The sequence below is a fragment of the Osmerus mordax genome, chromosome 17 (assembly GCF_038355195.1).
Source record: "Osmerus mordax isolate fOsmMor3 chromosome 17, fOsmMor3.pri, whole genome shotgun sequence".
NCBI classification, from domain to species: Eukaryota; Metazoa; Chordata; class Actinopteri; order Osmeriformes; family Osmeridae; genus Osmerus; species Osmerus mordax.
The window spans coordinates 1,814,713-1,830,167 of record NC_090066.1 but is presented as its reverse complement, the minus strand read 5'-3'; the positions used below and the strand labels follow the sequence as shown (position 1 = coordinate 1,830,167).

Below are 15,455 nucleotides of genomic sequence, written 5' to 3'. Positions count from 1 at the left end.
GAGAAGAGAGGCCTACAGAGGAGAGGAGGACACGGGGAGTCAGGAAAGAGATCTACAGAGAGGAGGACACAGGGAGAAGGAGAGAGACCTACAGAGAGGAGAGGACACAGGGAAGAGAGAGACCTGCAGAGAGGAGAGGAGGACACAGGAAGTTAGGAGAGGACGAGAGGAGGAGAGGAGTATGAGTGGCTCCTGTGTGTGGGTCGTCCTCTTGTCCCTGTCAGTCTCCAGAGGGACAGTCTCCGCTCAGGTTGAAGGTACAGGCCTCCAGACACGCCACTTCTACAATCGCTCTTCTTCTTCTACAATCGCTCTTCTTCTTCTCTCCGGCTCCCTCTTCTTGTCTTTGATCTGTGTTCCATCTCTTTTCCCTCTGCTCTTCCCTGCTCCTCTTTCCGTTCCTTCTTCGACTGTCTCTCCCTCTCTCCTGCTGTGCTCTGTCCATCTCTGACATGTCCTCCTGGACTGAATGAAGTTCACATGGAGGCAGCTTCTGGCTCCACACCTGTCTAGACCAGTTAGAGGACACCACCTGATTTCCCAAAGGTAGTCTGAGTCAGCGCATTCATCTACACATCTGTCAGCCTCCTGCCTGCCTGCCTGCCTGCCTGCCTGTCTGTCTGTCTGTCTGTCTGTCTGTCTGTCTGTCTGTCTGCCTGTCTGCCTGTCTGCCTGTCTGCCTGTCTGTCTGTCTGCCTGTCTGCCTGTCTGTCTGTCTGTCTGCCTGTCTGCCTGCCTGTCTGTCTGTCTGCCTGTCTGTCTGCCTGTCTGCCTGTCTGTCTGCCTGTCTGCCTGTCTGCCTGTCTGTCTGTCTGCCTGTCTGCCTGTCTGAACATTCAATATGGTTTGTGGAACAAATGGGATCTCCCATGTGCTTCCGTTAATCACAATCAGTGTGTCTTCATCAACTGCCAGGGTAGCATGAACTACTAACCTGTAGACTAGACAGTTGAGGACTGAGTCCTCGGTAGAGAACTGTTCTCTGTGTTCTCCACGTTCCCTTTGGTTCTCTGCATCATGTTCCATGTCTCTCCTCTCAGCATATGGCTTTCACCTGCCAAACAAAGAGAACATTCTGGACAATCTTATTTTCCACCTGCGTCTGTATCTGGCTGACAGTTGACTGCTCTCTGCTTTTCCTCTGATGTGTCCAACATGTTGAAATATCGTCTCTGTAGGGAAATGGAAGTCTCATTTCACAGAAGATAGAAATGCAGGATGATTCATGTTCTGGGTTGGTTACGTGGCTGTACAGTATGAAGCTCCACACAGGAAGATAACTTTGCAAGAATCACCCAATCACTTCCTGTTTCCTGTGAAACGTTTCTCACGAGAGAGAGAGAGTCCATGTTGTGACGTACTAGGCAGAGCCAGTGTTCCGGCCAGGACAGATTTGCCATTTAAAAAGAGTTTTCTTAAAGTGTATAATGAAAGCAACTCCCTGGTCCTGTTGCTGGACCCAGGCTGGGTCTAGCAGGGATGTGTGTTGGTAGGAGAGAGATGCAGGGATGTGTGTTGGTAGGAGAGAGATGCAGGGATGTGTGTTGGTAGGAGGGAGATGCAGGGATGTGTGTTGGTAGGAGGGAGATGCAGGGATGTGTGTTGGTAGGAGGGAGATGCAGGGATGTGTGTTGGTAGGAGGGAGATGTAGGGATGTGTGTTGGTAGGAGGGAGAGCCAGGGATGTGTAAACGCCTGCTCAGAGCAGGTCGGTCGCTCAGAGCAGGAGACACATGCTGCCCCCCCCCCCACACACACACACACTGCATTCTGGGAAAGCAGCCAACAGAAGAGGGGATGAGACAGGAGAGGAAGGATAGGAGGGAGAGGAAAGCTATGAGGAACAGGAGTAGGGTAGTTCTCTCTCTCTGCTCTCTGTGTTTTGATCAGACCGACAGTCATCACGAGCTGCACATGTTACTACTGCAGACTGCCTTCCCCTTCACTAGTTAATGTAAAGCTGTTGCCGTGCCGTTGTGTGTGTGTGTGCCTGTACTGGTAGGTGTGTGTGTGTTTTGTGCGTGTTTTTGGGGGGGTGCGTGTGTTTTTGTGTGAGACAAAATGTTGAGTGTGTGGGTGTGTTACTCAGAGGTGTGAGTCCTGACAGAGAGCCGTTGCTCTGAGGTGAGGTGGTGTGTGTTATCAGACGCCAGCATTGGCCTCACTTTTGCCTGTTAATGTTATTATTCTAAGCGTCCCTCATTGCGCTGCACTAAAGTTTTATTGGTATGGTGCTCTGAATATTGATGGTTTCAATGTCTCACTCGTCTTCCATTAAAGATTCAGAAGTATCATGTGGTCTGATGCCTGTTTGAGGCCTGCCTTGCCAAGGGGCACAGATCTGTTTGATGGGGTTAAACTGCCATCTAGTGGTGGGATAAAACTGAACCGATTGTCTTGGGTTCACCAGTGGCTCAAGAACGGAGGTTTGACCCAGTTCTGTTGGAATGACAGGTTGATTTCCTCAAAGTCTTTTCATTAGAACTGGTGGACAGACAGGCGCAATTAAACAACCAAGCAAAGTTGTCCAGATGAAGAGTTAGATTGCACAGCAACACAGCAAAGGATCATTTTTACACACATATATTTGTCTATGTGTGTGTGTATTCCAGTACTCTATGTATGTTTATATATATATATATATATATATATATATATATATATATATATATATATATATATACATTAATATCTGTGTATTCCAGTGTGTATACAGTGTATGTACTATATATATATATATATATATATATATATATATATATATAGGGAGTCAGGTGGCTGAGCGGTTAGGGAATTGGGCTAGTAATCTGAAGGTTGCCAGTTTGATTCCCGGTCATGCCAAATGACGTTGTGTCCTTGGGCAAGGCACTTCACCCTACTTGCCTCGGGGGAATGTCCCTGTACTTACTGTAAGTCGCTCTGGATAAGAGCGTCTGCTAAATGACTAAATGTAAATGTAAAATGTCCCCCAGCCTGCCGGACAGCGGGACCCGTCGACCTGGTGTTCCTGCTGGATGAGTCTTGGAGCGTGGGCGAGACCAGCTTCTCCAGAGTGAAGGACTTCATCTCCACCATCATGTCCTCCTTCCAGGGCCCGGTCGGGGAGCAGGGAGCCCGTTTTGGGGTCACTGTGTACGGAGACATCCCAAGGTGACCAGGGGAACATGGATTGGTTGATTGGTTGATTTGTTGATTAGTAAGTGGTTGATTGGTTGGTTGATTGGTGAGTGGTTGGTTGGTGGGAACACTGATTGGATGACTCAGTGATTGGTTGATTGAGAGGATGATTGATGGCACTAAGGAATGTTCATCGAATAGTGGTTGCTTGATTGATTTAAAGTTCCAATTGTCAACTCTCTAGAAAATTGATTCAGACATGAGAAACATCGCCACCGATTCTTGACTGAACTAGAACATACAGACAGATGCTTTCCCATAATCAGAGGAAGCCAGAACCTGAGCTAATAGTATAGGATACAGGTGACTGAATGAGGAGTTCCTCTCAGAGATGATCACGCCTGATGTGTCCTTCAGGATGCGCATCGCTCTGACCGACTACAGCACTCTGGAGGAGGTGCTCAAAGCTGTGAAGGACCTCCCCTATGAGGGCGGAGCCAGCAGGACGGGCGACGCCCTCCAGTTCCTGGTCGACTATGTGTTCAGCCCCTCCCTCACCCGAGACCACACCCCCAAGGTACGCAGGGCTCGTATGACCACACCCACTCTGGCCTGTCTTGCGGTATCACAGTGAACTGCAATTTCCCCACTGCGGGACAAATAAAGGAGTATCTTATCTCTCATCTTATCTTATGCATTTTTAGATGGCGTGGTGAACACATAGCTTTGTTACGTTGGTGTGGAATTACAGTCTCTCTGTGTCTCTACACGCACTAACCATTCCTATTGAACATCCATACTCACACACAGACACACACACACTCTCACACACAGACACACACACACTCTCACACACAGACACACACACGTATAATGTAAGTCGTTAACATTCCAAGCCAACTCCTGACGAGTCATGCTGCCTTAGCACAACTGATGTTGGTGCGGGCAGTAGAGACAGGGATGGGCTTGATGTATCGGATTTCTCATCTTATTGGCAGGCACTGCGCACACTGCTGCCCACATGGCCTGCTTGTGGATGTGCTCTGCCCTTCCTCTCATCGACTGAACTTTGGACGAACCGAGGTGTTTTTTTTCGTAATGAGTGAATTATCATTCCCGTGTGAGTCCTGGCGTTTCACACCGAGAGAACCTCAGTTTCAACTGACGAGTTCAACTCAACTGAAGAGACAAACACTGTCTTGTTTGTTCAGTCAGTCATTAATGTTCAGTCATTCATGACAGCGCGTCAGAATACGTATCATTTCTACAGCTGGCCAGAATACAAGATATTCAGACAAACCTGGCCTGCTGTTTGATCATATAAGCTCACCAGTGGGAACCTCCTAGGTATCAGAATGTGTGTGAGATGGCTTCTAAACCAAGTGACCATAAACATTTATCCTGTTCATTTGCAGATTGCTGTGTTGATTACCAATGGTCGCTCTGACGACCAGGTGGAGGGTCCAGCCAAGGCAGTCACAGACAGTGGTATATCTCTTTACGCCGTGGGTGAGTTTGTGTAGCTTCCGTGATCAGATATTCAACCAACCATCTCTACCACAGAGTCTAGGAGATTGTATCTGGCTTATCTGCAGTGTTTGCAGTTGGAAATAAATTTTATATTCATTGAATACATTGTGTGTGTGCGTGCGTGCATGTGTTGGTGAGAGGAGAGGGGGGGGGGGTGGTGGGGGGCTGGGGGAGACAGAAAGAGGGAGAGAGAGTGAAAGAGAGAGCTGGATAATGTGTGTTTCCCATGCAGGGCTGATACTGCGTTTTGCATACATAAAATGCAGCAAGCTTACACCTTGGTTGGAGTGTGTCCATGAGTTCTGTATCCACACACACACATTTCCACACACCCAGCCAGGAGCAGTGTAATAATTACAGCTCATTAGCGGTGGAACGCTAATTGCAGTGATTTTTTATCAGGTTCCCCCCCCCCCCTCTCGGCCCCTCTGACTGTGCGCCCTGGTCCTGTGCTCCATCACCCCAGACAGGGCGCTAATAAATCTGATCAGCCAGCCCTCGCTGACAAGCACGACCAGCCCTCTCTACATGCAGGGAAACACACACACAGACATGCACCCAAGTACGAGTGTGTATGGTGTATGCACTCATGAACTGACACACACACACACACATGCACCCAAGTACGAGTGTGTATGATGTATGCACTCATGACCTGACACACACACACACACACACACAGTCATGGCTGTTCCATTGCTTCACACCAGTGCAGAGTGTGGGGCACGCCAGTCTTTCCTCTTCTGTGTGTGTGTGAGAGAGAGATATCCTGTAGAAGATACTGTAGCTTTCATCTTTACTCATTACACAAGCTCAATAAGTCAGGTCCCCGTGACAGCCGTCGCTAGCGGCAACGGTTAACAGGCCATGCTGCTGATCAGGACACAGGTCGAGCTGAATCACTTCTTCTCATCGATCTGCATGTCCAGTCATGACAAATCGCAGCCATGATGGGTCAATACAAACCAGCAATAGATCTATACAGACAAGATAGGACAGAATGGACCAAAGGATCATGAGGGCACATTTTCAGCAATTCCACAGCAAGTCAAATGACATGAAATTCGACATTGTCTGTAAAAGTACCTTGATCGAAAATGTGGGTGCTGAGTTTCAAAGTCTCACCCTGTCATCCCTCCACAGGGGGTAAAGAGGGTGGACATGAATAATAGAACAGCTTCCTTCCTCTCCTCTCTCTATTTCTACGCCCCTCCCAGGGGTGAGAGGAGCCGACGAATCAGAGCTGAGCAGGGTGGTGAGCCAACCTCAGGAGGAGCACCTGTTGCTAGGCGCCGACTTCTCCCTGCTGGACGCCCTTCTCCCTAGGCTGTCCCGGAGGGTGTGTGTGACCGCCTCCGAACCGCCGCGCCCCGCCAAACACGCACCGCCCGGTGAGAGGATGTTCCAGCTGTGGCCTGCTACTTCTTATCTGGAGATGATGCACGCTCTCGTTTTACTTTTGTTTGTTTTTAATTTCTCTTCTTTGTTTTGGCTCCTCCATCGACCATCTCCACCACGTTCTCTGGTTCCTCCCTCCCTCTCTCCTCCCTCCCTGCTCCCTCCCCCCTCTCTCCTCCCTCCCTCCTCCCTCCCTCCCTCTCTCCTCCCTCCCTGCTCCTTCCTTCCTCCCTCTCTCCTCCCTCCCTGCTCCCTCCCTCCCTCTCTCCTCCCTGCTCCCTCCCTCCCTCTCTCCTCCCTGCTCCCTCCCTCACTCTCTCCTCCCTCCCTGCTCCTTCCTTCCTCCCTCTCTCCTCCCTCCCTGCTCCCTCCTCCCTCTCTCCTCCTTCCCTCCCCCTGCAGTGGAGGAGCGTGTGTTGGGCCCCAGGGACCTCCAGGTCAGTGAGCTGGCCTTCAGCTCCCTTAGGCTGACCTGGAGCCAGGCCACTGGGGACGTGACAGGGTACCGCCTCCTGGTCACGCCCCGCAGCCCCAAGGGAGCGCTGCTGGATGCCCTGCAGACACAGGTGAGGAGAGGCGACGGGAGGAGAGGAGAGGAGAGGGGAGGGGAGGGGATGGGAGAGGTGAAGAGGAGGGGTGGGGAGGGGAGAGAGGGGAGAGGAGAGGAGAGGAGAGGAGAGGAGAGGAGAGGAGAGGAGAGGGGAGGGGAGGGGAGGACAAGAGAAGAGAAGAGAAGAGAAGAGAGGAGAGGAGAGGAGAGGGGAGGGGAGGGGAGAGGTGAAGAGGAGGGGAGGCGAGGGGAGGCATGAGGAGGGGAGAGGAGAGGAGGAGGTGGGGGAGGGGAGGTGAGGAAAGGAGGGGGAGGTGATGGAGGAAGTGTACAGGGGAGGGTGAGGAGAGAGAGGAAGTGGGGGGTGCTGCTGACAGGAAATTGGGCCGAGGACCAGATGGTCCTGGATCCTGAGACTGCACTCAGCCCTGTAGGGTGCTCCAGGATTGAGATGTGGAGAGCAATCCTGCTAACACACTCTGTGTGTGTGTGTGTGTGTGTGTGTGTGTGTGTGTGTGTGTGTGTGTGTGTGTGTGTGTGTGTGTGTGTGTGTGTGTGTGTGTGTGAGTGTGTGTGTGATTGTGTGTGTGTGTGTGTGTAGAGCCTTGATAAAAAGGTATGCTTGCTCAGCGACAGAATTTGCTACCAAAATTAATTTGACCTTGTGAAGCAGTCTGATGCACATTGCTCTTCCCTCTCTTCCTGTGTGTGTGTGTGTGTGTGTGTCAGATCAATCTGAAGGGTGATGTGAGAACAGCCATGGTGACAGATCTGAGTCCCAGTACAGAGTACTTTCTCTCAGTCTACGCCATCTACCCTGGACGCATCGGAGACTCTGCCTCCACCATCACTGAGACCAGTGGGTCACACACACACACACACACACACACACTCACACACACACACACACACACACTCCATGCACACACACACACACACACACACACTCCATGCACACACACACACACACACACACGCACACACACACACACACACACACACGCACACACACACACACACACACTCCATGCACACACATAAACATGCAGGCGATACACACAGCACAGCAGGTCTGATGAACATGTCCCCTCTCCTTCCCTGTCAGCTCCTGTGCCTCAGGTTACTAACTTCCGCGTGATCGAGGAAGGCCTGTTCTCTCTCCGTCTGGGATGGACCCAACCCTTAGGGAAGCTCCACGGATACAAGATCTTCATTCCCAGAAGTAGGCCCGGCTCAAACTCCTGAGATATCGTGACACGATCAGTGACAGACCCATCCCTAGCTTGCTCACTCGCCGGACCACACACACATACACACACTGTAACACACACACACATTGTAACAAACACAGAGCGGATAACTTTGACCTCAAAACAAGTCTGGTGATCCTGATGCAGAGTAGAATATAACGGTGTATGGTTGGTTGTGTGACTTTTGTGTGTCTGTTGTGTGTCTGTTGTATGTCTGTTGTGTGGTTGTTGTGTGGTTGTGTGTTCTCCACAGCCGACAGACCAGGACTGACCTACGACCAGCTGCTTCCTGGAGACGTCTCTACCCACGTGATCGACAGCTTGGACGAGAATAAGAAATACACCATCAGTATCTACGCTGTGTACCCACAGGGGCCCAGCCAGCCGGTGTCTGTCGTCGGGAAAACACGTAAGCCCTGCTCCAGTATCTGGACTCATTCTGGAATGGTTTACTAGATGATGACAGGGTCATACTCCAGAAGGTTTAGAAGACCAGTGTGTTTTCTTCTTGAACTCAAAAACTGTAGTTATCAGTGTTGACCACTAGATGTCGGTATAACCTTTCTGAAAGAAAGTTAAGAAAAATCCTAACTTCAGAAACATTTAACAATTCTAAACATGATGTCACTGATTTAATTCCATATACACGTCTGTGTGTGTGTGTGTGTGTACACATGTCTGTGTGTGTCTGTGTGTGTGTGTACACATATACGTGTGTGTGTGTGTGTGTGTGTATGTATACACATGTCTGTGTGTGTGTGTCTACATATACATGTCTGTGTGTGTGTGTGTGTACACATGTCTGCGTGTGTGTTTGTGTGTGTGTGTGTGTGTCTACATATACACGTCTGTGTGTGTGTGTGTGTGTGTGTGTGTACACATGTCTGTGTGTGTGTGTGTGTGTGTCTGTGTGTGTGTGTGTGTGTGTGTGTATGTGTACACATGTCTGTGTGTGTGTGTGTGTGTGTGTGTGTGTGTGTGTGTGTGTACAGTGCAGCTGGTTCCGGTGCAGCAGCTGCTGGTGCAGAATGCCACCACAGACACAGTGCAGGCCCGGTGGCCGTCTGTGACCGGAGCATCGGGGTACCGGCTAACCTGGTCCTCCTCAGGTACTGAACCCTCCTCCACCTCCTCCTCCACCTCCTCCATCTCCTCCTCCTCCTCCTCCTCCACCTCCTCTGTTAGATAATGACAGTCAGAGATAACCCTAACCTGGTCCTCCTCAGGTACTCAACCCTCCTCCACCTCCTCCTCCACCTCCTCCACCTCCTCCACCTCCTCCTCCACCTCCTCCATCTCCTCCTCCACCTTTCTGCTCGGTTAGATAGTGACAGTCAGGATAGTCAGGGGAGAGAGGAGGGGGGTGACATACAGGTACAGCCTGGGCTGGGATCGAACCCAGGCCCCTGCGGCAAGGCCTCAACACAAGAGGGACGCACTTTACCCAGCGGGCCACCGGGGGGCACCCCTGTTCCAGTCACTTCTAACCCGAGCTTGTGAACGCAACTCATACCCTGTAAACAAACCGTTGATGAACAACACTCTTTCATGAGGTGGTGTATTCAATTAAATAGCATTTATCGGTCAGATCAACGTCTGTGTGTCTGACATCCGCAGACGGCCATATTGAAAACGTCAACCTCGGGGAGACGTTTAACTTCTACATGATCCAGGGTCTCCATGCTGGGCAGGAATACGTCATCACCATCAACCCCATCTTCGTAGACATCGAGGGTCCCATCACCTCCACCAGGGCCAAGACACGTACGTTAGCAAACACTGCTCTCTAGTCCTCTACTAAACACTACTAACTGCTCTAGTCCTCTACTAAACCATTCTAACTACTCTAGTCTAGTCTACTGAAACCTTCTAACTGCTCTAAGGTCTCTCTCCCCTCTCTAGTGGAGAGCAGTGCTGTTCAATGTCTCTCTCCCCTCTCTAGTGGAGAGCAGTGCCGTTCAGACTCTGAAAGCTACAGGAGTAAACACCAACAGCGCTGTCATCTCCTGGAACTCAGTCCCTGGAGCCACTGGCTACAGGCTGGCCTGGGGGCCCACTCCAGGTGAACACACACACACACACACACTCGCCTCCTTTCTTTCTCTCCATTAATATTCAATCTCCAAGTGGGTCTAACATGCTTTCATATACATGTGAATGACATCACTCACCAAGTGACTGACGCACAAACATCCAGAACACATTACCACAGCAGGAGGCCCTGAGATGGAAGAGGGGCTAGGCAAGCACAGGTCTTAGTTTGAGATGTTTGTGGTGTTCGTGTGTGGGTTAGTGTGTGCGTATGTCCCTGTGACAGTCCCAGGTCCTTTGAAATGCCGCCCCCTAGCATCAGGGTTCTCTGCGTGCGCTGCCAGCCCTGTCAGTTCACCCTGAAGAGGCTGGTGACACCAGAACCCTGATTAAAGACACGGCAGGGGGAGAAAAGGACGCGATGCCTTTTTAACGAGGGGACGGGCGTCTGATGCTTGTGTGTGGATGACAGGAACAAGGAGGAATTGATCAGGATCCAGATTGGAGAGGGGGACATCTTTTATGTGAGGAGCATAAATAAGGTTATATTTGGATTGGATCTTGTTCTCCTTATCCGTCTTTGAAAAATTGCTAGCGCTGGTAAAGTTGGTGTGGTAATACTTGAACAGACTGTGAACAAACACAGCCCCAGGTTTGCCCTTTATTATACTGACAGAGTGAATTAACAAGTGAGTGAATTAACAAGACCTAATTCAATTATTATTTTCAATTCACTTTAAAGATAACACGCTGCTTTCAGAACGATACGTCACACAATTATTCTCTTCAACGTAATTGTGATTGCATGCGTCGTGCAGTCCTACGTTTTACCATCCTGGCCTGGTCTCCAATCAAATTAAAAACCCAACGAAGACAGTGAAAAAAACCTAAATCAAAGCGATACGAACGCGGATGTCTTCCAGAGTTCGTAGGCCGTGACCGGCCTCGCCAGCTGGCGCTGAACGACAGCACCGCGGAGCACCTTCTGAAGAACCTGGTCCACGACACGGAGTACGTCCTCTCCCTCTACGTGCTGTTCGGATCTCTTGTGGGGCCCGGCATCACTGCCACCTTCCGTACCTGTGAGTCAAAGTCGAAGTTGGACAGGGACATTCTTGTGACCTGGCAAGCAAAATGAGCGCTTTGTCCTGCCGTGATAGTCGGCTTAAGATAACTGAAAATCGTTTGTTTTCAAACCTGCTTGTCAGTAGTGAAAATGTTCAAACCTGCTTGTCAGTAGTAAAATGAGCTATCAGATCCCCTCGCCTTGTTCCTCTACGGTTCCTCTTCTACTTGACTGTTGGTCGAACCAACTGACAGGATAAGGAACATATGGAACCGTCTAGAAGGTTCTAGCTTCCGTATTTATCTGTGTCCTTGTGTTCCCTTCAGCTCCGCTGGGCTATGTGTCCAACTTCAAGGTGACCTCCTACACCAGCACCTCCGTTGATGTGGAGTGGAGTCCCATCGTAGGTGCCACTGAGTACAAGCTCACCTGGAGAGCAGGTATGGCCAGCTCAGCCCCTCCTCCCACCCCACCCAAAATCCATCCAACAAAGCATGAAAAACGCTCAAAAACGATATCTGTAAACAACGCCAACTAGAGCAGCGATTAACCTGTGGATACTGTGGGCCGCCAAAGCAATGAAAACAAAAGAATGAAAAATGCAAATGTTAAATAATTCAGATACAAAAATTCAAGGTTCTCTCTGTTTTCCTTCCAAAGACGCAGACGACAGCAGTCTTCAGTCTCACTACCTGGGCCGCGGTGTTCTGCTCCACCGCATCGAGGGCCTCCACCCCGACACCGCCTACATCATCAGCATCCACGCCGTCTACAGCAACACGGAAGGGCCTGAAATATCCCTGTCACAGCTCACAGGTGGGGCTTCTGAGTCGCATCATAGTGGGGGTCAGATGGCTGAGCGGTGAGGGAATCGGGCTATTAATCAGAAGGTTGTTGGTTCGATTCCTGGCCGCGTCAAATGACGTAGTGTCCTTGGGCAAGGCACTTCACCCTACTTGCCTCGGGGGAATGTCCCTGTACTTACTGTAAGTCGCTCTGGATAAGAGTGTCTGCTAAATGGCTAAATGTAAATGTAATGCATCACGATCGCGACGTACGAAAACACCTTCGCCTCAAACACGGACTCTAGTACAACTGTGTGTTGAGGATAAACTTAGTTGATGAGTCTGACTTGTTTTATTCTTAAATAAGATGTGTTAGTAAGCCAACTTCCATCTCTATTTAACAGACATATTTAGACTTATGTCCAGAGAGGCTTGATATTGTAATTAAAGGGATATTCCGCCTCTGGTCCTCTGGGAGAATTCTGGGAGAGTTCTTGATTGACGGATCCTGTACTTTCGGAGTCCCATTTAGTTCCTGTCCTTCAATCTGGATGTTATTTCTAAACAAAACTCTCAGTTTGGGACCCTTTGTTCAGCGCTGTTATTATCTCATCACTGTCTCACTTCTTGCCACTTCTGTCTTGCCACTTCTCTTTGCGGCTTGTTCCCTGGTTCAGAGACGTGTTTTCACCCGGTCACGTTATTAAATAACTAACTTGAAATTGGTTATCATAAAGGCAATCTTAAAGTTGGAATATGGAATGATAAATGCTTGTCAACCTTGTCAAAGTTGTATCCCAGCTAAGAGAGAAACTCTTGGTCAGAATCTAAGGTCCACTGCAAAAATGCCTATCAATTTAAGTGCATTAAATATTAGTCACGAGCTTGCATACGCTTAAAACAAGTAAATGTGGCTGCCAGTGCAGTATGACCATTTCACTTGATAAGATTTTCTTAAAATGTCACTAGATAAGATAGTTATCCTACAAGCAAGTCCAACTAGATTTCAAATCTGAAAACAGAGATGATCTCCCTCAATTGGATGTAGGGCTTCTGCAGTGTCAGCAGTCTCTGGTGTGTTTGTTGTGATAGCGGCTGTCTCAGAGTCGGACGTGATTGAGGCGGTGAGGGAGGTGAAGATCCTGGACATAGGGGTCAACTCCTTCACCCTCTCCTGGAAGAGAACAGCCAGGGTGTCTGGATACAAGATCACCTGGAGCCCCTTTCTAGGTGAGGGATGCACGCACACACACACACACACACAAAAAATCGTAATAAAAAGCCAACAGGATGTCAGAAATATAAATATCACATGTATGTTGTTCCTCCTCCCTTCCTGTAGGTGGCGATGAGAAACATCAGCTGGTCTCTTCCTCCAGCACCACCTTCACCATTCCCAACCTGCAGGAGAGTTCAGCTTACAAGATCCTGGTGTCGTCCATGGTGGGGGGTCGGGAGGGGAGTCCAGCCCTGGTCACTGCCCGCACCTGTGAGGAAACAATCCATCAATCAATGTTTATTTACAAAGCACATATTACATCAACAATCGTGGTTGACCAAAGTTCTATATTAGGAGGTACAATTATATAGATAAAAATAGAAAAAGAAAGCTTAAATAATATAGATAAAAGTAAAGAAATCCCAATCCATCTTTTCAGTGGACTTGCCCAAGGTGAACGGCTTTGCTGCCCTGGACACCACAGACAGCAGCACCTTCCTCAACTGGACCAGCGTTGAAGGGGCTTCTGGGTACCTGCTCTCCTGGAGACACATATCAGGTCAGAAGACAACCAGGAGAGAGAAACAGAGAGAGACAGAGAGAGACAGAGAGAGACAGAGAGAGAGAGAGACAGAGAGAGAGAGACGGAGAGAGAGAGAGACAGTGAGACAGAGAGACGGTGAGACAGAGAGAGAGAGACAGTGAGACAGACAGAGAGAGACAGAGAGAGACAGACAGAGAGAGAGACAGACAGAGAGAGAGCTTGAGGACATAGCTCAACATAATCTATGAACAACATTGAAGAGGTGATGTCCATATATTTTTCCTTCAGAGCTGGAAACCACTTCGGACGTGCTCAAACCTAGTTTCACCTCCTATAAGATCGGTGGGCTACTTTACGGCCGAACCTACATATTCACCATCCGACCTCTCTACGGTGAAGTGGAGGGGCCCATAACCAGCATCTACCACAAGATAGGTGAGACTCCTCCCCCTCTATGTCAAGAACATAACATCTTATCAATCCATACCATAATGCGTGTGTCCAATTCGGCCTACGTTAACAAGTTTACCTAACGCGTTCTCAGTCGCAAGTGCCCCTGCACCTGTCCCTGTGGGGTCTGTGTCAGCCAGCGCTGCCCCTGAACCGTCTGTAGTCACGGCATCCCGCACCAGAGACGCCTCCGCGGCTCAGACCACCACCAGGAACACCCGGACCACCCTCGCGGAGCCTCCCTCCAACACGACCACCAAGAAACCCCACAGAGGAGCAAGGACCACCGTCGTCAAGGCCGCGGTTGCCACCACCGACCAGTTCACCACGACGACCAGAGACGTGTCTCTATGGGAGACCACAGCTGTTCCAGGACCAGGTAAGTTGTGCTTCTGTTATCTTAGGTGTTGGAAAACACTTTGATGGATGTGGATGGAGCAAATACGTGCTTGATGTTGTAAATGCAGTCCCATGTCAAAGTTTTGACTTTCTTTTTCAACATTGCACTTTTTTATAATGCCGTACAAATACAGAAGACAATAAAATAAATATGTTATACAATATTCATGTCATCAAATCTTGTGCACTAAAGACCTTTGGAGAGTACTGTATGTTGAAGAATTTCAATATAAGTTTGGACTGATCTGACTGTTCTACTCTGCTGAAACGTGTGTCTCTGCTAGTCTGTGGAAAGGCCAAAGCAGACATTGTGTTCTTGGTGGACGAGTCTTGGAGCGTAGGTGCCAACAACTTTGTCAAACTGAAAGACTTCATGTTCCGGATTGTCACCTACTTCCCTGTCATCGGCCCTCACGGGACCCAGGTCAGCTTTGTTAAAGTCAATTCAGACTTTACAACCCGGTGAGTCCTCTAAGTACAGATTAGGATGCGTGTTTACGTCCTGTCTGTCTCTGGCTGGTTCAGATTGCGGTGGTGCACTACAGCGACGAGCCTCGGGTTGAGTTCCGTCTCAACAAGTACAAGGACAGGAACTCCCTCCTCCGTGCGCTCAGAGGGATACGCTACGGGGGAGGGAACACCAGGACAGGTGACCACAAACGTGTTAGATACACACACACTCATGCTTCACATAAACACCTGTGTTAGATACACACACACTCATGCTTCACATAAACACCTGTGTTAGATACACACACACTCATGCTTCACACAAACACCTGTGTTAGATACACACACACTCATGCTTCACACAAACACCTGTGTTGTACACACACACACACGCTCATGCTTCACATAAACCTGTCTGAAGTTGACATGTTCTCTGACGTCGTGCTCTCCTCCTGCGTGTGCAGGGAAGGGCATCAGCTACGTGCTGAGGGAGCTGTTCCAGGAGAGTCTGGGCATGAGGCAGGATGTGGCCCACGTGCTGGTTCTGATCACTGACGGGAGAGCCCTTGACGACGTGGAGCCACCCTCCAGGATCGCTCACGCTCTCGGTCTGCTCTCAGTACACACACACACTCACACACATACTCACACACACTCACACTCACAC

The 15,455-nt window shown here is 49.6% G+C and overlaps 1 protein-coding gene across 1 annotated transcript in view; it reads left to right on the top strand.

Moving 5' to 3' along the window:
• The first annotated feature begins 6 nt into the window (after positions 1-6).
• The window catches only part of col7a1l (collagen type VII alpha 1-like), a 49,329-nt gene continuing 33,880 nt past the window's right edge, over positions 7-15,455 (top strand). Inside the window, exons 1-23 of the mRNA XM_067254942.1 lie at positions 7-257; positions 2,972-3,149; positions 3,534-3,693; positions 4,532-4,625; positions 5,864-6,037; positions 6,447-6,610; positions 7,324-7,453; positions 7,700-7,816; positions 8,098-8,253; positions 8,837-8,953; positions 9,462-9,608; positions 9,787-9,906; positions 10,799-10,957; positions 11,268-11,381; positions 11,602-11,757; positions 12,819-12,956; positions 13,069-13,215; positions 13,385-13,504; positions 13,778-13,924; positions 14,034-14,318; positions 14,623-14,762; positions 14,864-14,987; positions 15,253-15,396. Of these exons, the coding sequence (XP_067111043.1) occupies positions 182-257; positions 2,972-3,149; positions 3,534-3,693; positions 4,532-4,625; positions 5,864-6,037; positions 6,447-6,610; positions 7,324-7,453; positions 7,700-7,816; positions 8,098-8,253; positions 8,837-8,953; positions 9,462-9,608; positions 9,787-9,906; positions 10,799-10,957; positions 11,268-11,381; positions 11,602-11,757; positions 12,819-12,956; positions 13,069-13,215; positions 13,385-13,504; positions 13,778-13,924; positions 14,034-14,318; positions 14,623-14,762; positions 14,864-14,987; positions 15,253-15,396 (3,307 nt within the window). The 5' untranslated portion in view covers positions 7-181. The remainder of the gene's footprint in view (positions 258-2,971; positions 3,150-3,533; positions 3,694-4,531; positions 4,626-5,863; positions 6,038-6,446; positions 6,611-7,323; positions 7,454-7,699; positions 7,817-8,097; positions 8,254-8,836; positions 8,954-9,461; positions 9,609-9,786; positions 9,907-10,798; positions 10,958-11,267; positions 11,382-11,601; positions 11,758-12,818; positions 12,957-13,068; positions 13,216-13,384; positions 13,505-13,777; positions 13,925-14,033; positions 14,319-14,622; positions 14,763-14,863; positions 14,988-15,252; positions 15,397-15,455) is intronic.